Source organism: Podarcis melisellensis (assembly GCF_964234715.1).
Source record: "Podarcis melisellensis genome assembly, chromosome: 13".
In the NCBI taxonomy this organism is placed as follows: domain Eukaryota; kingdom Metazoa; phylum Chordata; class Lepidosauria; order Squamata; family Lacertidae; genus Podarcis; species Podarcis melisellensis.
In genome coordinates this window covers 6,484,711-6,506,427 of record NC_138545.1, presented here as the reverse complement: position 1 = coordinate 6,506,427, position 21,717 = coordinate 6,484,711, and the positions used below count along the sequence as shown (strand labels likewise).

General features: G+C 49.7%; 2 protein-coding genes across 7 annotated transcripts; both read left to right on the top strand.

The window, feature by feature from the left end:
- Positions 1-1,055: 1,055 nt before the first annotated feature.
- DCAF11 (DDB1 and CUL4 associated factor 11) lies at positions 1,056-19,082 on the top strand. Of its 6 annotated transcripts, none has more exons than XM_081886846.1 (15): positions 1,056-1,299; positions 2,181-2,414; positions 4,879-5,006; positions 5,897-6,018; positions 6,197-6,261; positions 6,353-6,453; positions 7,777-7,923; positions 8,036-8,090; positions 8,172-8,240; positions 9,317-9,374; positions 11,315-11,500; positions 12,692-12,845; positions 12,947-13,099; positions 15,063-15,169; positions 17,740-19,082. In XM_081886846.1, the coding sequence occupies exons 2-15, from the start codon at positions 2,266-2,268 to the stop codon at positions 17,854-17,856; spliced, it is 1,611 nt and encodes a 536-aa protein (XP_081742972.1). In that variant the 5' UTR covers positions 1,056-1,299; positions 2,181-2,265; the 3' UTR covers positions 17,857-19,082. The 6 variants fall into 6 exon arrangements, with proteins under 6 accessions (XP_081742972.1, XP_081742974.1, XP_081742971.1 ...); XM_081886848.1 differs by having other exon boundaries at positions 1,056-1,402; XM_081886845.1 differs by lacking the exon at positions 1,056-1,299 and adding an exon at positions 1,448-1,598 and having other exon boundaries at positions 2,181-2,391.
- A 144-nt stretch (positions 19,083-19,226) lies between these two features.
- Positions 19,227-21,717, top strand: FITM1 (fat storage inducing transmembrane protein 1). Its single transcript, XM_081887011.1, has 2 exons — positions 19,227-19,909; positions 21,007-21,717. Exons 1-2 carry the CDS (start codon positions 19,668-19,670, stop codon positions 21,623-21,625), a joined length of 861 nt encoding a protein of 286 aa, XP_081743137.1. The 5' UTR covers positions 19,227-19,667; the 3' UTR covers positions 21,626-21,717.

The window sequence follows — 21,717 nt, the reverse complement described above, 5'->3', positions numbered from 1 at the left end:
CATAAGGCCGGCTGATAAAACTTTGTTCCTAACCCTGTTTAACTTGCAAGCCAATTTCCTTTGGGCCATGTGCGGGGGTACAAATATTAAATGATGATGATGTTAGTCTCAATCCATATTGATCCTACAGTATCTTGAGAAATACTTGCTTGTTGGACGCGCTGTCCCTCAAACCAGATCACATCCAATTGAGAACGAACACTGCGTTCACTTTGCAGGTAAGCTGAGGTGTGTACATCGGAGGCAGCTGCTGAGCATGCCCAGAATAAATTTCATATCCAGAGTGCAAGGCAGTGTACAAATGAGAGTCAACTTTGCTGTGTTTTAAGCTGCTGCCATGTACACAGCCATAGTCTGGAGGGACCCCTTTGAATACAGCACCATCAGTATGTGTGGTGCTTTAAGGAGCACAAGAGGGCAAGGTCCCTGCCCTGAAGAGCTTACAATTTAAAAGTTGAGATAGGGAGTCAACATATGAAGGGAACAGGGGAGGAAGTAGCCAGTGGTTGGGGCACGGAGTGGTAGGGTTTTTAGCTGAAAGCATCACTAGGCTTGTGCGCAGAGAGCTTGGCAGGATTCCAAAGGAGTTAGAGCATTCACACGTGCAGGTAACGTGTAAATACGTTTTGTGGGTCAAGAGATACTTGAGGCGCACAAGAAGAGCAGCACATTTTGCATGGGGGCAGGGCTGCGTATGAAGGGCGACAAAAGGCTCGGATTAAAGACGGGGGGGGGTAGCCGGTCTACAAACCGAAGCTATTTGGTTTTGAAACGCCTGTGTTTACACTATAGAACTCGTAACCTGTCTTAGCAACGTCAATCATTTCACCACTGTCCAATCAGAGAGTACGCCACTGCCCCGCCCCCCCAGGAGCCCGCCTCTAACCCGAGACGTCAATCAATCCTGCCCTGACGATAATGGCGGAGGTTACGCAACTAGCCCGAGCAATCGATCAAGCTACCGGGAACCAATCCGAAGGCGCCCCTTCGGCCAGCTGCCCGCCTTTCTTGCGAGTCATCCGCTTGCTCTGTCCAATCGGCGGCTCATTCACCTTATCGCCTAGTTTATCGCTTAACGGTTCTTTCCCTGCCCCTCGTCTTCAGCGAGGAAGGAGCCTCAGCAGCCAATCAAGGAAGAGCAACTTTTTAAAGCCCCGCACTCTAACCCACGTGGGGTGGTGAACGGTGGCCAATCAATTCTCAGCCGGCGCGGCCCGCCCTATCTCACTTCTCCACTCCGGTTAGAGGCGGCTGTCGCCTTAAGATGTAAACAAGGCCTCGCGCAGCGGCCGTTAGAGGGTGAGAAGGGTCTCGCGCTCCCGGAAAAGGAGGTGGGGGGCAGGCTTTTGATTGGACAAGGTGGGCGCGCGGGGAGGGGGGAAGAGCAGAGGGGAGCAGTTCGGTAAGAGGCAAGGTGAAATGCGAAAGGCGTCCTGATTGGTCGGGACGAGAGGGCAGTTGGGACAGAACGTTGCGGGGGGTGGCGGCGGCGGCTGCAATTGAGCAAGAGTGTCCCTGCTCTATGGCGTCTGTTGATTGGAGGAGCCGTGAGCAACGGCCGTGCTCATTGGTGGAGAGGGCTCAGGTGTCTGAAAAAAGTACTTTAATGGGTTCGGCAGGTCTGCGAGCCCTTGATTGGTTGCCTGGGGTTGTGCTTATAGTCACGTAGGACGGGGTGGGTGGCTGGCTGACGTCTAGATAAGGGCACCTCGATAGGGGAGCCGAGGAGCCCTTTCAGTATTGGAGGCTGTGATTGGTGAAGATGAAAAGGGGGTGAATTTGGGGTGGGGGGCGTATGGCTAGTGGGCGCCCCATGGAAACAAATGAGGGGAATGTTTGGCTTCTGGAAGTGGGGTTAAAGTCTGCTATAGTGAGAAGCTGTGATACAATTTTAATTTTTTAAAGAGCAATACTTTTTAAATATTTAATGCTGTACTGTTTTTAACATTTGATTGGGAGCCGCCCAGAGTGGCTGGGGAAACTCAGCCAGATGGGCGGGGTATAGATAATTTATTATTATTATTATTATTATTATTACTTCTGAGTGAGGGTAGATTTGATTGGTAAGAGGCAGGGAATCCTTCATGCGAAGAACGAACGCTGTTCTCTCTCCCTCCTCGCCCCCCCCCCGTACTGCGTACAAAGTTCTGCAATTAGTGGCTCAGGATTTTCCTTTTCAGGAAGGACTTGCCCTCTCCGTTTGGTTCCTGAGCTCCAGGAAGTGAAGAACACACCAGACACAAACCGTGAAGAATGCCTTAAGACATGGGCTCCCGCAGTAGTAGCAACGCTGGCTCGGGGGGCCGGGATAACCAGGGGAGCTGGTCTCGAAGGGACTCTGGGATACTGCGCAGTGAGGAAGAGGACGACGAGGATGTGGATCTGGCCCAGGTATTGGCATATCTACTGCGCAGGTAACTCACACCCCCGCCCCACTTTTTAGTCAAATTAGGGATATGAGGGATGCCTCTCTGGCAGCGGATGGTGTTTCAGACTCGTGCAGAATCTCAAGGCAAGACGAGGAAGGGAATTTGTTATGCCTTTTCTGTCTGCTCCATTAATCTGGACAAAGAGAACTCAGTCCTCTCAGTAAGTGGACTCTGCTGGCATGGAGACTCATGAGACCCTACTGGAAAATCCATTCTCAGCTGATTTCTCACAGAGCTAGGATTTTGAAGATATGTGTGTCTGGGAATGAATTCATGCATAGATTCAAGGAGATGGGACTTGACGCCTGGTTAAAAAACACAGAAACAAAATAGTTTGGAAGTGTGGAAATAAGGGTCACAGTCCAGGTTTATGTTTTACAAATCAGCTGGGATGCAGTCTTCGTTGTAAGGTGGTCGTACCAGAATTTAACTGTGTATTGCTGGATCTCATCATGCTTTTCTAAGAGTAGAGGGGTTTTTGTATTTTCTTGTGCAGAAGTTGTTCAGGGCCATACTTCTTCGTGTGCTCATGACGTTAAAATTCTCAGTTGTCCACCTATTGCGCAGGATGAGATGATCCAAAGTTTTGACGCATAACATCATAGTTTTAGAAATTTATTCAAGAAAAGTGAAGGTTTCCTCATCTGTGGCTTCTTTATCCCTGTTTCTGATGTCACCTTAGGTAGGCCGCAAGACACTTTGGAATACTTTAAAAATATTTATAGCCAACTCTGCACCAAATATTCTGGTTGGCTTTGGCCAGCTATGCATACACAAAAGAGATTCCTGATACCGTTTTGATAGCAAGTTTTTTGGGTGGTTAAGACAAAAAGGGGACGCGGGTGGCACTGTGGGTAAAACCACAGTGCCTAGGACTTGCCAATCCTATGGTCGGCGGTTCGAATCCCCGCGGCAGGGTGAGCTCCCGTCGTTCGGTCCCAACTCCTGCCCACCTAGCAGTTCGAAAGCACGCTTAAAAGTGCAAGTAGATAAATAGGTACCGCTTTATAGTGGGAAGGTAAACGGCGTTCCGTGTGCTGCGCTGGTGCAGGCTCGCCAGAGCAGCAATGTCACACTGGCCATGTGAACCGGAAGCGTCTGCGGACGGCGCCGGCTCCTGGCCCCTAGAGTGAGATGAGCGCACAACCCTAGAGTCTGTCAAGACTGGCCCGTACGGGCAGGGGTACCTTTACCTTTACCTTAAGACAAATAGAGTTTGTGAAGTGCTCCAAAAGTACCCCTCTAAAATAGGTGAATGAATGGGCAGTAAAATGGCAAGTGCAATTCAATGCACACAAGTATAAGTGATGCACATTGGGGCAAAAAAATCATATCTTCACATATACAGTAAGGAGATTTGAGCTTCCGGTGACTATCCAGGAGACAGTGGGTCGTAGTGGATAGTTTGGTGAAAACGTTGGCCCAGAGTGCGACTGCTGTGAAAAAGGCGATTGTATGTTAGGGATTGTTTGGAAAGGAATTGAAAATAAGGCTGCCAATATTTGTAATGACCACTCTTAGAATTGTGTGTACAGTTCCCTCACCTCAGAAAGGATACTGTAGAGCTGGAAAAGCTTCAGAAAGGGGCAAGTAAAATGATTCTGGAGTTGGAGCAATTCACCTGTGAGGAAAAGTTGCAACACTTGGGGTTTTTTAGTGTAGAAGGAAGAAAAGCAAGTAAGCAATACAATTATGTATGGTGTGATGAATAATACTACAATCCAGAGGCATCCAATGAACTGAATGTCAGAAGATTCAGGGCAGACAACTTCTTCACGATTATGTAATTCTGTCCCACAAGAGGCAGTGCTGGTCACCAATTTGTGTGGCTTTAAATGAATTCGAGGCTGTTAATGACCACTAGCCTGAAGCCTGTGTTGTAGTACTACTTTGGGAGGCCTTGTGCCTCTGAATACCAGTTGCTGGAAGCCGCAGGAGGTGAGGGTGCTGTTGGGCTCAAGTTCTGCTTGTGGGTTTCCCATTGGGGCATCTGGTTGGCCACAGGATGCTGGACTAGATGGGCCTTTGGTGTGATCCAACAGGGCACTTCTTATGTTCTCATCCAAAAACAATCCAAAGGCTGAAAAGTTCAGGAAACAAGGGTGGCAAGGGTCACTCTACTCAAGATTGACCCTGTCGTTGGACAGTGATGTAGGAGCCTTAGACAGCAGGATATTCTCTCCATAGTTTATGTTTAAAATTTGCATCTCTGTTCCCATCTCTCCTAGTTTGTGCACCCCTAAGCTGATCCTGAGCTGGGTAGGCGTCAGTTGAAATCATTCCTTGGCTGCTGTATTAAAACTTCAAAAGCTGCTTAGTGGGCACCTTCAGAGAACAGGAAACAAATAAATTTGGGGGCTGCCTCTCTCCATTCCCTCTCTGTGAGCTGTGATGTGGGGAGAGGCAAAACGGATTTGTAATTCCTAATACTTTCCATTTTTCTCTCCAGAGGACAATTTCACTTGATGCAGGGCGGGGGAGCAGCCAGTGTCCGTCTGGTCCAGACACTCTCGGACTCGGACGACGACAATGACAGTGCCTGGGAAGGGCGACTTGGAAATCACTACAAACCTCCAGGTACTGGCCAGTAACTTGTTTTAATGTAAGAGAGTCTGAGGGTGCCATCTGAGTACCGTATTTTTTGCACCATAACACTCACTTTTTTCCTCCTAGAAAGTAAGGGGAAATGTCTGTGTGTGTTATGGAGCGAATGCCTACGGATGGCCGGGGGATCTGCTGCAGTCGTGAGCAGAGGATCCATGGTTCCCCTTCCTTTCCTCCTCCGTGGCTCGCTTTGAAACAGCAAAGCAGGAGAAGAGCCGCTGAGTGGGGAGGAGAGAGGGACAGAGAGCCTGCTTGCTTTAAAGGAGCAAAGCGGGAGAGGAGAGGAGCCGCTTACACGAGTGTAAGCGGCTCCTGTCTAGTTGGCTCCTTTAAAGCAAGCAGGCTCTCTGTCCCTCTCTTCTCCCCACTCAGCTGGCTAAATAGCAGCAAAGTTTTTCAGCGAGCCAGGGAGGAGGGAGAGAAGCAGAGCCTGCTTGCTTTAAAGGAGCAAAGCGGGAGAGGAGAGGAGCCTTCTCCTCTTATACCCCTCTTCTGCATTATTAACAGCATCCTTCTCCACCCACCCCACATGTGTTCCTTGTCCCTTGAGTGCTTTTCCTTCCCTCCCCACTTAAAACGTGGTTACAAAGCACGGATCCACATGGATCCTTAGGATTTTTGCATTGGGCTACCTCAAACTCACTGTCAGATCACATGTCTATGGCCACAGCATGAACCACAAAAATCATACATCCACGGTTTATTTAGAATATTTTTTTTCTTGTTTTCCTCCTCTAAAAACTATGTGCGTGTTATGGTCGGGTGCGTGTTATAGAGCGAAAAATATGGTATATCGGGCAACAGGGCAATTGGGGGTCTCGTTCTCAACCTGTCCGATCTTCCTCTCTTTCTTTTACTTGCAGTGGATTTGACGCCAGACACTCACGACCTGGAGTGCAACGAGATCAAAACACATATCCAGTTGGCAACAGGCAGGCTGCGCTCGGGACAGACTGAGCATAGCATCCCTCGACTGCTTTGCAAGGTGCCTGTTCACTTCTTGGGGATGCCAATATTAGGCTAGGAAAACAAGTGGTTCTCATAGCTTAAAGACGTAGAGGGTGGGGCTGTCTGGAGAGCAGATCTTTCAGTGTATGAAAACTGCAGGCAGAGCCTTGTTGAATTACTTACTCCTTCCTTTCTTTCTTTCCCTGCCACCACAGAGGGAGCGCGGCCTCTGCCATAACAGCAGCTTCTCTCGTGGGGAGTGCTCCCGAGTGGCGTCACAGTGAGTATTTGGAAGAGAAGGCCTGGTGCGGTGGGTGAGATAATGATTTTTGGGGAAGAACCCTTTAATAACTCAGACTTTGCTCTTCCAGCTTTCTCCCCAACCACTTGTCCTTCACCGATTCCTACTCCCAGAAGGCATTCTGTGGGATTTATTCCCGTGATGGAAAGCTTTTTATGTCTGCTTGTCAAGGTACTTCGTAGTACATCATAGTATTTGGCTTTTTTATTTTTGGCTTTTTTGTTTTTGTTTTGCTTTTCTGTTTTGTTGTATCAACGCATACTGTATTACAGTGGTGCCCCGCAAGACGAACACCTCGCAAGACGCAAAACCCGCTAGACAAAAGGGTTTTCCATTTTGGAGGTGCTTCGCAAAACGAATTTCCCTATGGGCTTGCTTCGCAAGACGAAAATGTCTTGCGAGTTCCTGCGGGGTTTTTCCCCTTTCCCCCCCCTTTTCCTAAGCCGCTAAGCGGCTTATCAGCTGATCCGCTGATAAGCCGCTTAACAGCTGATCGCTAAAAGCCGCTAAACTGCTAATAGAGCTAATCCGCTAAGCTGTCAATGGGCTTGCTTCGCAAGACGAAAAAACCGCTATACGAAGAGCCTCATGGAACGGATTAATTTCGTCTTGCGAGGCACCACTGTATAGTCATATACAGGATAATAAGAAGGAAAAATAACAAAAATGTCAGACATATGTAAATTATTATTAGTGTAGCAGTTGGTTTTTAAACAATCCCTGCATCAGATCAGCTTCCGTCCTTGGCACTGAGGGCACCCTAGAATTCTCTTGTCTTGAAATTTCCTGTGGCACAAGTTTTTGTGGCGTTTTGGGTACCAAGTGTCCTAAAATGCTGTTTGGGAAACATTGCATTGTGGGTGGGCCTTGCTGCAAAACCTCTTAGTCCTCCGTAAGATCCTGTGGAGTTTCTAATCCACAGATACCCGAGTGTAGCGTGATTTATTTATTCATGCAAAAACACCATTGCTGCTTAGTTGGTATTGCTGTTCTAAGGAAGAAGGAAAAAAATCCTCTTATCCCATTGGAAAGGACAGTGTTGAATGTCCTCAAAGTTGGGTCCTTCATATAGGTCCATCTGGATGATTTGGATTTTTACAGGGGTGCCCTCCCATCTCTTACTAATCCCAGATTCCTGTTGCCAAGATCAAAGGCTTAAAAGGCTGCGTTCTGTTTTCCAACAGCAGCTGTAGCTCAACAAAGAAAGTCTTGCAAGGCACGAATGGGGAAAGTGTGTCCCTTCCACCACTTTGGGTTGGACTACAACTCCCATCATCCCTGACCAGACACCATGCTGGCTGCTGCTGGGAGTTGAAGTCTTGGGGGGGGGGAGTGCATAGGTTTCCCATCCCTGATGCAAGCTTAACACCTTGGTGTTTTTGCCTCTGTGTTAAAGGTCCTAGTAGATGAGGACATATGGACACATGGTACAATTAGCACACTTGCCTCTTTCTCTGTTCCTTTCCCCCCGTTTCCACCCTCCCCCAACTTCAGATCAGACAATCCGCTTATATGACTGCACTTACGGAGGCTTCCGGAAGTTCCGGAGCATCAAAGCCCGGGACGTAGGCTGGAGTGTCCTGGATGTTGCCTTCACTCCTGACGGGGCCCATTTCCTCTACTCCAGCTGGTCAGATTACAGTGAGTGGGGTCGACTTCTGGGAAGGGTGGGGGTGTGTCACATGACAGTCCTTGACCCCGCAGGAAGTGTTAACTCTGATGCCCTTGGCCTTCCCTCCCCCTCTCCCTACAGTTCACATCTGCAACATCTATGGCGAGTGTGATACCCACACAGCACTGGATCTGAGGTAAGGAGGGCACCCATCAGCCACTCTATTTGACTAAACAGACTCCCGGAGTGGTTTCTAACTCTCTCTTCCTCTCCACAGGCCTGATGAGCGTCGCTTTGCCGTCTTTTCCCTCGCAGTCTCCTCCGATGGAAGGGAGGTGCTTGGCGGGTACGTTAGCCTTTTGCCCAGTCCCTTTACCCACGATTCATAGCACTGTTTAACATTTTATCCAGGGGTGTGGAACCTTTCTTTTAAAAAAAAAACCTGCATTCATTTCTGGACAACCTTCCAAGGGCCACTTGCCCTTGGGGCTAGAAGCAAACAGCAACGAAGCGGCAACTGTTTCCTTTGTACAGCAGGCTACTTAAACTCCAAAATCCCACATTCAAGAAGACATTCCAGTCAGGAGCAAAGCACTTTGGTGGTGGTGGTGGGGAATCAGGGCCATGAGGGGTGGCTTTCTGAGGGCCAGATAGGGAGTCCAGGGGCCACATTTGGCCGTTGTGCCTAAAGTTCCCTACCTGTGATATTGTCTAAAGCAACACCTGGACTTTGCCTAGGCAGACAAGATTTGGGTTCTTCTAAAACACAGATCTTCTGCCCTCTCTCCCATCCCTTATTCATTTATTTATTTCTGCTATTTACGTACCATTTAATTGGCAGGGTTTCTAAGCGGTGTACAGAAAAAAATATTAAAAAGCATATAGTGGGTAAAATCAATTAAAAGTAATTGTAAAAAAAAAAACCCCGAGGAAACTTCTTGAAAATTCCTCCCAGAATAGAAACATCTCTGTCTTGTGCCTGAAGCTTAGCAGGGCGGAGAGGGCTGTCTGATACTGGTCTTTTTAGCCCAGAGGATTCTGGGCGTCTGTGCCATGTGGCTCTCATTCCATGTGGCCCCTGTGGAGCGAAAGGCTAGGCGGTGAAGCCCCTCCCATCAGCCTGGCTGGGGCCAGCTGCCCCCACCCTTCCCTGTTGGTGCCCAAAGGAAGCAACACGGACCCAAGTTGTGCAATGTTTCATTTTGTAAGCTGCCTTGGGGGCTTTTTAAAAGGTGAAAGTCAGGGTAGAAATACTCCTATTCAAGGGTGAAGTGTTGGAAATGCTTCAGAGACATGCCTTTTTCCTGTCAAGGTGCTGCCTTGGGGTCCATTGACCAGTGTGGCTTCAGTGTCTCTTCCCACCCCTCCTTCCTTGTGTTTATGTCTGTTCTTCCACCCACTCAGTTTTGGTTTTAAACCTAGGGCCAACTATGGCTGTGTCTACGTGTACGACATGGAGCAGAATAAGCGGACGCTCAAGGTACTTACGTTTTGGACCCTGCCACCCCTCTGCTGGGCCTCTCTGCCATGCCTCTGGTCTCACCCACTTCCTGTTCCTCTCTCCCTGGGTCTTAGAAAGTGTGGCTGTTATATTTGTGTGTGTCTGTGTGTGCTCACACACACACACAGCCTTGTTTCCCTTCCGGCCCTTTCAAGATTTCTCTCTGCCAATGGAAGAAAAACCAAAGACGGTGAAATTAGAAGCAACTTCATAGTCATAATCATGGCAATAATTGCCCAATGACTTGAATGAACTTAAATGATAAGGATGAATGTCAAGTCTATATTTATCCTTGAGCAAACCTAACCATATCTCCTCTCTGTGAATATGTCTTGTCCCTTTGCATTTCCACTCTACTCCTTAGCCTAACGTTTCAGCCACTGATTCATTGCAGCTCCTTTCGTTGCTAGCAATAGTCATTTAGCTACTGTTGGAAGGTTCCGGGCCGTTTTGTAGCACATGGGACAGTGGCGGTTCCTTCCACAGTATCCCAACGTGGATAAAAGATTGAGGGGAGCAGTAAAGCAAAGCATCAGTCCAGCTGTCTGGATTTTTTCTGCCCGAAAGCTATAGGGCGGGGATCCCTGGGATGTTGTAGATCAGCCCTTCCAAGCTGGGACTCTCCAGATCTTCTGACTACAACTTCCACCAGTCCCCTCCCCCAGCAGCGTAGTTGTAGTTCGAAATATCTGGCGGACCCTAGCTTGGGGAAGACTGTTCTGGATGTCTTTCCTTGAGCGTCCCACTGCCCATTCTGCCTCATCCCCTTCCCCATTTCTCTGTAGCGTGCTGTGCTTCTCCAAGGTGGGCTGTGCATGTGTGTGTCAGCGTGCGATTCTGCTGCATTGCCATGGAGAATGGTTGCCTTGGTCAATCACATTCCGTGGATGCAGAAATGCACTAAATCAGGGGTGACCGACTCCCAAGAGACTGCGATCTACTCACAAGACTAGCAGTGATCTACCCCCTTTTGTGGAGTTCAGGTCAAAGTTGTTGAGCGATTTTTAGGAAGAAAGAAGGCCCGTTTTTTAGGGGTTCGAAGTTGTTGAGCTTCTTTGGGGGGAGCCAGTGATCTACCACAGACATCCTGTGATCCACTGGTAGATCATCTACCTGTTGGACGTGCCTGCACTAAATGACTTGGCTTCAGCTGAGCCTGGCAACAGCCAGCCAGCCAGCCCCCTAACAAAGGGGCTTGGTTCTTTGGGCAAGTTGCCATTTAACAGGCCAGACTCGTTGTCCCATCTAGGTCAGCGTTCCCCACTTGGACTGGCAGAAAGAGGGTCTTTCCTGTCGCTCCATCAACTGCTCCTTGTTCAAACCAGAGATTCCAGGGTTTATATTTGGGAAGCAGGTGCCCAGGCACTGAGCTCCCCTAGAGCCCAGGAGCTTTCGATCCCTTGTGGCTCTCCAGCTCTTGTCTCTCGCAGTACATTAAAATACCATTTCGGTGCCCCCACTGCACCCCAGTGCACACTGGGGCCTGGCATGCCGCAGCCAGCCTAGGTAAAGGGACCCCTGACCATTAGGTCCAATCGTGGCTGACTCTGGGGTTGCGACGCTCATCTCGCTTTATTGGCCAAGGGAGCCTGCATAAAGCTTCCGGGTCATGTGGCCAGCATGACAAAGCCGCTTCTGGCAAACCAGAGCAGCGCACAGAAATGCTGTTTACCTTCCCACCGGAGTGGTACCTATTTATCTACTTGCACTTTGACATGCTTTTGAACTGCTAGGTGGGCAGGAACAGGGACTGAGCAAAGGGAGCTCACCCTGTTGCGGGGATTTGAACCGCCAACCTTCTGATCGGCAAGTCCTAGGCTCTGTGGTTTAACCCACAGCGCCACCCACATCCCACGCCTAGCTCTCCCGTGGAAAATCCTGCTCCTCCCTCTTGCGCTGAGTCCTCTGCCTTCCTCCAGATCGAGTCCCACGAAGACGACGTGAATGCCGTGGCCTTTGCCGACACCAGTTCTCACATCTTATTCTCCGGGGGGGACGATGCCATCTGCAAAGTGTGGGACCGGCGCACCATGAGAGAGGACGACCCCCGGCCTGTGGGCATCCTGGCTGGCCATCAAGATGGCATCACCTTCATAGACAGCAAAGTAAGGCATCCTTTTCTCTCTATATTGTCGCAGAGGGCAGGAGGTGGAGTCTGATGGGACTGAAAAGCTTATTTAGGCAAACAACCTTGAACCCCCCCTCAAAAAAAGCTTCTTCGGGATCTCATTCACAACATGTTCTGCGTGATCTGCTTGTTTTTATTAATTTTATTTATTAGATTTAATTACCACCCTTCATCAAAAGATCTCGAGGCAGTTCACAAGATAAAAATACAAGATAAAAACACAAATAGTTAAAACAAAAGCAACAAGAAAATAGCCCCTACTCCCACAAACTCATTTAAAAGGCTGTAGAATATTAATCAGTCAAAGGCCTGGTTATTGTTTTTATTATTATTATTAGAATTAGAATTTATTTACCGCCCTATACCTGGGGGTCACAGGGTGGTTCACAGAAAAAAGTCAAGATATAAAACCACAAAATGCATAATAAAAATAAAAACAACAACCCAATAGCCCTCTCCCCAAAAAACCACATTTTAAAAGGGCGTAGGATATAAATCGAATCAACCAAAGGCCTGGTTGAAAGGGAACATTTTTGCCTGGTGCCTAATAGTGTATAATGAAGGCACCAGGCGAACTTCCCTGGGGAAGTGGAACATTTTTGCCTGGCGCCTAAAGGTGCATAATAAAGGCGCCAGGCGAACTTCCCTGGGGAGAGCATCCCACAGATAGGGAGCCACTGCAGAGAAGGCCTGTTCTTGTGTTGCCACCCTCCAAACCTCTCGAGGAGGCACACGAAGGAGGGCCTCAGAAGTTCAGCTCAGGGTCTGGGTAGGTTCATATGGAAAGAGGCGGTCCTTGAGGTATTGTGGTCCTGAGCCGTTTAAGGCTTTATAGGTCAAAACCAGCACTTTGAATTGGGCCCAGAAGCTAATAGGTGTTGATACTGTCTAAAAGAAAGATCTGCCTGGTTCACCTCCACCTAAGCCCACAGCAGTCCAAGTGAAAACACAGTAGCTGATGAGCACCTATATATTTGGCCATGCATTCCTTTAATGTCATTTATACAGGATTCCCATGTTGGGGAGAGGCTGAGAGAGCTAAATTAAGTTTCCTTTAGAGAGTGAGTCTTCTGCTGTGGGACATCTGTACTACGGATGGGAAATGTCCTTGGGGACTATAGAGTGTGAAATATTCCTTTAAACCATTGTTCCCCACTCCTCCTCCTAGGGGGATGCCCGATACCTCATCTCAAACTCCAAGGACCAGACGATAAAGCTCTGGGACATGCGGAAGTTCTCAGGCCGCGAAGGGCTGGAAGCCTCCCGCCAAGCCGTCACTCAGCAGAACTGGGATTATCGCTGGCAGCAGGTGCCCAAAAAAGGTGAGTCTTAGAGGATGGGGAAGGAGGGGGGACCTAAAGCATTGGGGAGGCAGGTCTTACTCTCCTCTAATCCTTACTCCTCACCTTCCTCCCTCTGCCAGCGCGGCGGAAGTCAAAGCTTCCAGGTGACACCTCCCTCATGACGTATCGTGGCCATGGGGTGCTCCACACGCTGATCCGCTGCCGTTTCTCGCCGCTTCATAGCACCGGACAACAGTACATCTACAGTGGCTGCTCCACAGGGAAGGTGGTGGGTGAGTGGACTCAGGGTGCGGGTGGCAGGGATCTGGAAGGGCAGTGCCATGCTGGGCAGCAGTCAGAGGGGTGAAGCTTTGCCTTTTTGATTAATAATAATAATAATAATTTATTATTTATACCCCACCCATCTGGCTGAGTTTCCCCAGCCACTCTGAGCGGCTCCCAATCAAGTGTTAAAAACAGCACAGCATTAAATATTAAAAACTTCCCTGAACAGTGCTGCCTTCAGATGTCTTCTGAGTGTCAGGTAGTTGTTTATCTCTTTGACATCTGATGGGAGGGCGTTCCACAGGGCGGGAGCCACTACCGAGAAGGCCCTCTGTCTGGTTCCCTGTAGCCTTACTTCTCGCAGGGAGGGAACCGCCAGAAGGCCCTCGGCGCTGGATCTCAGTGTCTAGGCTGAATGATGCGGGTGGAGACGCTCCTTCAGATATACAGGACCGAGGCCGTTTAGGGCTTTAAAGGTCAGCACCAACACTTTGAATCATGCTCGGAAATGTACTGGGAGCCAATGCAGATCTCTCAGAACTGGTGTTATGTGGTCTCGGAGGCTGCCCCCAGTCACCAGTCTAGCTGCCGCATTCTGGATTAATTGCAGTTTCCGGGTCACCTTCAAAGGTAGCCCCACGTAGAGCACATTGCAGTAGTCCAAGCGGGAGATAACTAGTGCGGCGTTTTGCTTGGGTGCAGGATTCGATCTCTTGCTGGCGGGTGGGGGAGAAATCTCTTAAGATGCACGTCTGCACACATGTGACTATTGTTTGAAAGTCCCTCCCCTTTTGGTATGGAGGACTCAAGGGAGAGAATGAAAGAAAAGAGAGGTCAGGCTGTGTCAATATGCCTGGACGGTGAGTTGGATAATAAACCCAAGGGGAAGGAAAACATGGCAGAACTAAATGGTTGGCACATGAGGAAGCTGCCCACAGTGGCTGGGGCAACCACACGAATGGGCAGAGTATAAATAAATAAACAAATTGTTGTTGTTGTTAAGAAGCTGCTGCTGCAGCAGCCTTTGGTCCAGGAGCCAAATTTGCCCCGGCTAGGGTTAGTTTGACCTGTGAGACCATTTCCCCCCCAGCCATGACCACCCAATCCACACATGGCTTCATACAGTACTAGGTGTGGGGCAGGTAAAACTGCAAATGCAAAGGAATGGTTGGCAGACTTGACAGGGGTTTCAATCTGATCTGTGCAGAGGGGAAAGAAATTCCTTTGCAGACCATCTTCAGTCTGGTCTGCAAAGGGAAACTCTTCACTTGTTCTCATGGAGATGTCTAGTTCCCCACCACCTGTTTCCTATCTTGGGAGCTTCCCATTGTTCCGACTATATGCTGTGCCCCTTAAATTTTCACTCAATCACACCCCCGTGTGTGAACTTGAAGACTTGCAAGCTCCTTGGGGCGGGGACCTAAATGGCACTATAAAAATAATCAATAATACAAAGTGTGGGCCGGTCCAATGCTGACATCTAAGGGATAAATGGGACGCGGGTGGCGCTGTGGGTTAAACCACAGAGCCTAGGTGAGCGGTTTGAATCCCCGCGACGGGGTGAGCTCCCGTTGCTCAGTCCCAGCTCCTGTCCACCTAGGAGTTCAAAAGCACGTCAAAGTGCAAGTGAATAAATAGGTACTGCTCCGGCGGGAAGGTAAACGGCGTTTCCGTGCGCTGCTCTGGTTCGCCAGAAGCGGCTTAGTCCTGCTGGCCACATGACCCGGAAGCTGTACGCCGGCTCCCTCGGCCAATAAAGCGAGATGAGCGCCGCAACCCCAGAGTCGTCCGTGACTGGACCTAATGGTCAGGGGTCCTTTAAGGGATAAATAGTGGTATCTGGAGCATCAATTCTTGCTGCAAGAGAGGATAGATAGCCCTTTTGATACTTCCCCACTGCTATGGGAGGAGTGGGTGTCGTGGGGCCGGTGTGTTGCCAACGCTTCTCTATGCTCCTTTCCCTTCCTCCAGTATACGACCTCCTGAGCGGCCTGATCGTGACAAAACTGACCAATCACAAGGCTTGTGTCCGTGACGTCTGCTGGCACCCCCACGAGGAGAAGATCGTCAGCAGCTCGGCAAGTACTGGAAGCGAGGGAGTGGTGGGGTGAGGTCCTTGTGTGGTTAAGATGAATTGCTGGCGCCTCTTTCCTCTCGCCCAGGAACTTGTGTGTCTTCCCTGCCAATAAGGTTGTGATGGCAAGGATGAAATTCTTCTCCTTATCTGCCCTTTTCTGTGGTTGTTGCTGCTCGTCTTTTCCTTCTCAACAAACCCATCTGGCAGTGCCACTTGACTACAGAGGGGCCCCCTCCTTGCAGTTTGAGGCGTGGTGGGTGAACGCAAAGGAGAAGGGGGGGGTCTTCTGACTGGGGTGCCCAGACTGAAGAATGGCACACCCAGAAAGTGTGCTTGATCAATTTCAGTGGCTGGCGAAGACTCACTTTATTCTAGCAAGCTTTAATCAGCCTCCGGTGTGTTAACCGTGGCTTTTTCCCATCGTGCTATTGGGTTATATTTATGATTTTGCATTTTATGAATTGTAGTTGTGAGCCGCCTTGAGAACCTTTAGAAGAGAGGTGTTGAAATAAGTACAGTGGTACCTCTGGTTACATACGCTTCGGGTTACATACGCTTCAGGTTACAGACTCCACTAACCCAGAAATAGTACCTCGGGTTAAGAACTTTGCTTCAGGATGAGAACAGAAATCGTGTTCCGGCAGCGCGGCAGCAGCAGGAGGCCCCATTAGCTAAAGTGGTGCTTCAGGTTAAGAACAGTTTCAGGTTAAGAACGGACCTCCGGAACGAATTAAGTATGTAACCCGAGGTACCACTGTAATGGCAAAGTGTAGCATTTACAGCCTGCTGGGTCGTAGGCAAGGCTGTTGGCGTTCACATGTGGAAGGAGCTGCCATCTTCCCTGCCCTGCCCTCCCTGCCCCCGCCCAGCATTTAATGACATGGTGCAAAATGTGTTTGCTGCCCATTGTTTTTGAAACTGGTTTGGGACCCAAAATAACAGCATTCCCTTTGAAAAATAAATAAGTAACTAAACCCAGGATACGAAACAAAAGCCAATATCCAGAGCAAAATGTCAACCAGCCTTCCCCAACTTGGTGCCTTCCAGATGTTTTGGACTGCGATTCCTATCAGCGCCAGCCAGCCTGGCTGGCTGCAAGACGTTTGGGATGGGGAGAGCTGTAACCCCAAACATCTGGAAGGTACCAAAAGGGGAAGGCCTCTCTTACGCCGTTTCCGTACCTGCCAGCCCATGCCGCTGTAATCTCAATTAGGAAATAAGCAGCAACCTCTGCGGAGATTGCCCAGGTGTATTTTATGTTGACAGTGCAGCTGCCCTGCATTGGCACAGCGATCTAGTGCAAATAAAGTATAGTGAGATAAGAGAGCACTTAAAGCAGGGTCTGTTCAGCTGAACTTGGATTGCAAGGTGGGTTCCTGTTTGGGGGCAAGAGCTCTTGTGACGTATCTGGGCTGCAAGACCGAGAGTTTTGCAGATGAAATTCAGCCCCTAAATTTGGGCTGGGAGAAAGATGTTCAGTAGAGGAACTGGTTGGTTGTACAGTGGTACCTCGGGGTTACAGACGCTTCAGGTTACAGACTCCGCTAACCCCGAAATAGTACCTCGGGTTAAGAACTTTGCTTCAGGATGAGAACAGAAATTGTGCTCCGACGGCGCGGCGGCAGCAGGAGGTCCCATTAGCTAAAGTGGTGCTTCAGGTTAAGAACAGTTTCAGGTTAAGAACTGACCTCTGGAATGAATTAAGTACTTAACCTGAGGTACCACTGTATTTGGGTTTCAGGATCAGGCAATTCTATAGGCTGTAGCCTAGGTAAGTTTGGATTTGTCTTATCAGAAATAAAAACCTCTTTTTTTTAATTAATAAATGTTGATTGTCGAAACCCAATGGATAAGCAGAACAGCAAGTAGGTATTCCAGATCAACCAAGCTGGAATTAAAAAGGAAGTGGTGGCAAAGATAACAGTTTCCAAAAGCATATACAGTGGCACCTCAGGTTACATACGCTTCAGGTTACATATGCTTCAGGTTACAGACTCCGCTAACCCAGAAATAGTGCTTCAGGTTAAGAACTTTGCTTCAGAATAATAATAATAATAATAATAATAATAATAATAATAATAATAATAATAATAATAATAATATCATCTTTATTGTCATTGCCCCCTCTCAGGGACAACGAAATTACTTGGCTGCTCCATCCACCCAGATAGGGCACTCCACTCAAAATCAGAACAACTATAAAAACACTAATTAAAACAATATAATATAATACAGCAAGGAAGATTAGATGACTTTCAAAGTCCAGGTTTCCCATTCAGGGCAGAAATCGTTCTCCGGCGGTGCGGCAGCAGCAGGAGGCCCCATTAGCTAAAGCGGTGCTTCAGGTTAAGAACAGTTTCAGGTTAAGAACGGATCTCCGGAACGAATTAAGTACTTAACCTGAGGTACCACTGTACACCTGTCAATGGCTTTCAGCTTTCTGTCAGGATGGCTTTCTGTTTGTGTGTTTATGCATGCATGCATACATGCCTAGTGAATTCCACAGCATTTGGTACACTCAAGGATGCTTGAGAAGCGATGACCATAACTGTCTTTCTCTTTGATCGGCAGTGGGACGGGAACATCCGGCTTTGGGAGTACCACCAGACGGAATACGACGAAGATCCTCGGAGGCCCCCTACCGCCCGAGAGCTGCGCCCCAGACCCTCAGGAGCTTCTGATCAGTAGCCTTTTCTATCTCTGCTCACCACCATTCTCCAGTTTTGGACTCGCCACACGGTCGAGGGAGTGGGGGGCGGGAGCAAACAAGACCTCGCGCTGCCTGTGGCCTTGGGACATTTGGGTGGGAGGGCGGGCAAACTTCGTTTCGGGCGGTCTGCTAAGTGAAATGTAAATCAGGGCTCGGGGAAATGGGCAGCGTCTCGAACACGGCTCTTGGGAAGGGCCAGAATCGGATGACCGGCTGCAAAGGGGGGGAATTTAGGTAAGGAATTGTTAATCTGAACAACAGGCTAGTTTAGTTTATAGCGTCGCTTTAGGGTTCCGTGGGATTGAAATTTACAGTCCCACCCTCTTCCTGGTCTGTGATTTTTAATTTGAATTATTGGAAGGCAGAATCATGGATCATATCCTAACAACTCTGGGATTTAGTTGGCCCTGGGGAACAACAGCTTGTAGACCCCTCCCTCCCTCCCCATGCCACCCCGCAGTGTGTGTGTGATTGTGTGATTGACTGATCAGCCTTCCACAGAGGTTAGAAACGAGGGCTTTGCGTTCTTTAATTCCTTTCCAGGTGCCATGTTGAGTGCTGAGACGTATCAGAGACTGGGATGTGAGGCCCTTACTCCCTCCTTCTAGGGGCAAGGGATACAGCAAGACCCCCCTTTTTTCCCCTCTGCCACAGCAGCTGTTGGCAAAGTGCGAGGGGACGTGCCCTCCGTCTCCCACCCAGCAGCAGATAATGAAGGCTCCCTCTTCCCTTTCTAGAATGCACAGGGCACATTCCTTCCTGGGACGCTGCTTCTGGGGACCCTTTGCCATTTGTCGGAGTGAGAAATGACAGCGTAGGGGTCATAGCAGGGCTTGATATTTTGCGGGGCGGGGTCTTTTCCCCTGGAAGATGCTGTGTGGTCAGCCTGGCCCCTGCCTCCCTGATCTTCCTTCCCCATTGCCTCTATTCACCCCCACAGTCCCCCCCCCACCTCGCCTTTCTTTTAGTCTCCTCAAGCGGCAGGTGGCTTGAAAAGGGAGGCCGGCGGAAATCCTCTTCTACATCCCTTCCCCAAACTGTATTTTCCCGTGGGGAGCTGGGTGTCCTGGGAGGCTCCCTTTCTGCCCGTTGGCTCCCCCTCTGGGATACTTCCTGCTCTTCTCCCATTTTTTCTGGGGGGGGTTCCTCCCATCAGCTGCAACTCTGATGCTCGAGTGGTGATGGTAAGGTTTGTTTTGTTTTGTTTTGAAACAATAAAATATCTGGAGGTTTTTTGTTTTAAGTAGATTGAACCCTGATTTAATCTCTCTCTCTCTGGTTAAAGAGAGAAGCTGTTTTTTCTGGAAACCCACTCCCCCAGCATAGAAGGGGGAGGCTTGTACGTCACGGGGTGGGGGTGGGGGGGGGGAAGAATCTCTTTCCTGAGATATCTGCACACTTCCATCCAACACGGGTGTCTGTGCAAACTGCAATTGCCGTCAATAAAAGCTGTTGAAATTTTCTTTCTCTTTGTTTCGGTTTTTAAAAAGAGGGGGAGGTTGGGTCTTTGTTTTTTTTCTTCAATGTGCATTGGCACAGCGACACCCCCCCTCTCCCCACCCCAATTTTTCCAGTCTGCTTTGCTCTCCCCTCCTACTCCCGGTCAGCTGCTCACGCCAAACTTGGATTTGATCCCCACACCTGTCGTCGAGGATCAGCTCCAGACGACGTTTCTCTCCGCAAGAGTTTTGTCTCTTCCCACCCCCCACCCACCCACCCACCTCGGGTCGTCCCGAAGCCGAGGAGGGACGGGACTCCTCTGGCATCTCTGGCTGTGCAGGTGGGGGGGATGGCAGAGGGATCGGGGGCCAAGAAGCCCTCCCTGCCGGCCAAGGCGGCCGGCTGGGCCCAAGCCCTTTGCCGTGGCCTGGTGTGTTTCTGGAGCAACCAGTATGCCTGGCTGCTGGGGGTGCCCTGTCTCCGGCGAGCTTACCACCTCTGGTTGGCAGCCGTGGTCATTTTTGGGCCGTTGCTGCAGTTCTACGTGAACCCCCGAGCCATCTTTGCCAACCACCATAACTTCTTCAACATGTGAGTGATTGCGGGGTCTCTTAAAACATGTTTGTGGTTGCATGCATGGGGGAGGCGGGCGGGAGAGCAGCTTGGCAGAAAACAAGGCTTTGTATAGCAGCGATAAATCCCTGGTTCATCCACACCGAATATCCTGGGGTCAAGTGATGCCATCCGATCTCTGCCTGCCAAATGCAGCCGTTGACTTGAGTTGTGGGGAATCTCTTCCCAAGGGCAGAATACTATCACACCAGGCGCTATTATCCCCAGTGCTTTTGAGCACCGGTTGAAAAACCAGTTGTGCGGTCAGAGCTCAGCGTAGCAAAGTTTCCGCAATTGTTAGTTTGGGGGTCAAATGCGTCACGGTATATCGGAATGGCTGGCAGGTCCCAGACATCTCTAAAAAGATTCATATTCCACTATTCATTTTTAATGATTTTTGTTCAAGTTTTCATGATACAATATTATCTGGAACAGATAGAATAAAAAAGACAAGAGAGGATAGAGAGAAAGGGGACAAGAAAAGGAGGCAGAAAAAGAACAGAGAGAGAAACATTAAATATAAAGGGGGGAAACTTCTGATTTTCCGTCATTAGAAAATGATTATTTAAGACATTCAGTCTCCATCTTCTCTGCTTTCTGCTAAGCCAGATTTCTTTTTAGACAAAATGTCACAGTGCCCTCCATTTCTTCATCCCACGAGAAGCCCAAGAGGGAATCCAAAATTGTTACTATCTATTATTAGCTTTACCTCTGTTAGTTCCCATTGCCATTCTTCCGTACTGGGAAATGGCATTTCCCCATCCATGTTCATGTTAACCTTTCTCCCCTGTGATCACGTATTGGAAAAATATTCTGTATCCCCTCCCCCCCCCCCCCCCGTTCACTTTCCTCAGGTGGGTTATGCTTCATATGCAGGATGTGTGATGTATTTGGGGTCTTGCCCATCTGTTTGCTTGGCGGCCCCATTTTTGGGGGCCAATTCTCCTGCCTTCCTCCATGGCTCGCGGCTTGGGGTTCCGCTCTTTGAGGTGCTTCATCTTCTGCTCCTCTGCTCTCCCCAATTTCGGCCAAATCCAGCCCCACCCTTCTAACTTTCCTCCGTTCTTCCCTCGCAGAAAGTTTGTCCGGTCGGCCTGGGGCTGGACGTGCATTTTCCTGGGCGGCTTCATCCTTTCGGTGGTTTACCTGGCGACCCACCGGGTTCTGCTCACCTTGAGGCACCTCAGCCGGCTGGGCGTGGGGGCCGGGCTCTGGCTGGGGGCCACAGAGACCTTCCTCCTCATCGAAAACCTCACCGGCTACTGTTTTGACCCCGTGCCCGAGGGCATCCTGGTGAACAACCTCCCGGACAAGTGGACGTGTTTGCACGAGGGCCACACGTGGCACGGCTACGATGTCTCAGGCCACACTTTCCTGCTGACCTTCTGCTGCCTCCTGATGGTGGAGGAGACCTCCGTCTTCCGCCGCTACCTGGCCCAGGGCCACCCGGCCGGCGTCCCCCTGCGCCTCATCTTCCTCCTCAACGTCTTCCTCCTCGCCCTGTGGAACTTCCTCCTGGCCTGCACCGTGGTCTACCTCTATGATTACAGCCACAAGGTGGTGGGCGCCGCCATCGCCACTCTCTGCTGGTTCCTCACCTACCGCGGCTGGTACCGGTGGCGCTGGTCTCCTGGCCGGCCGGGAACGGGCCTCTTTCTCAAGGGAACGCCCGGGGAGGGCAAGAAACGGAACTGAGGGCTCCCCACCCCAGAAGGCAAAGGAGAACAACCAAGGGGTTTCTTCTTCCCCCTAGAGACAAATAAAGATGAGGCCTACTCTATTCTCTA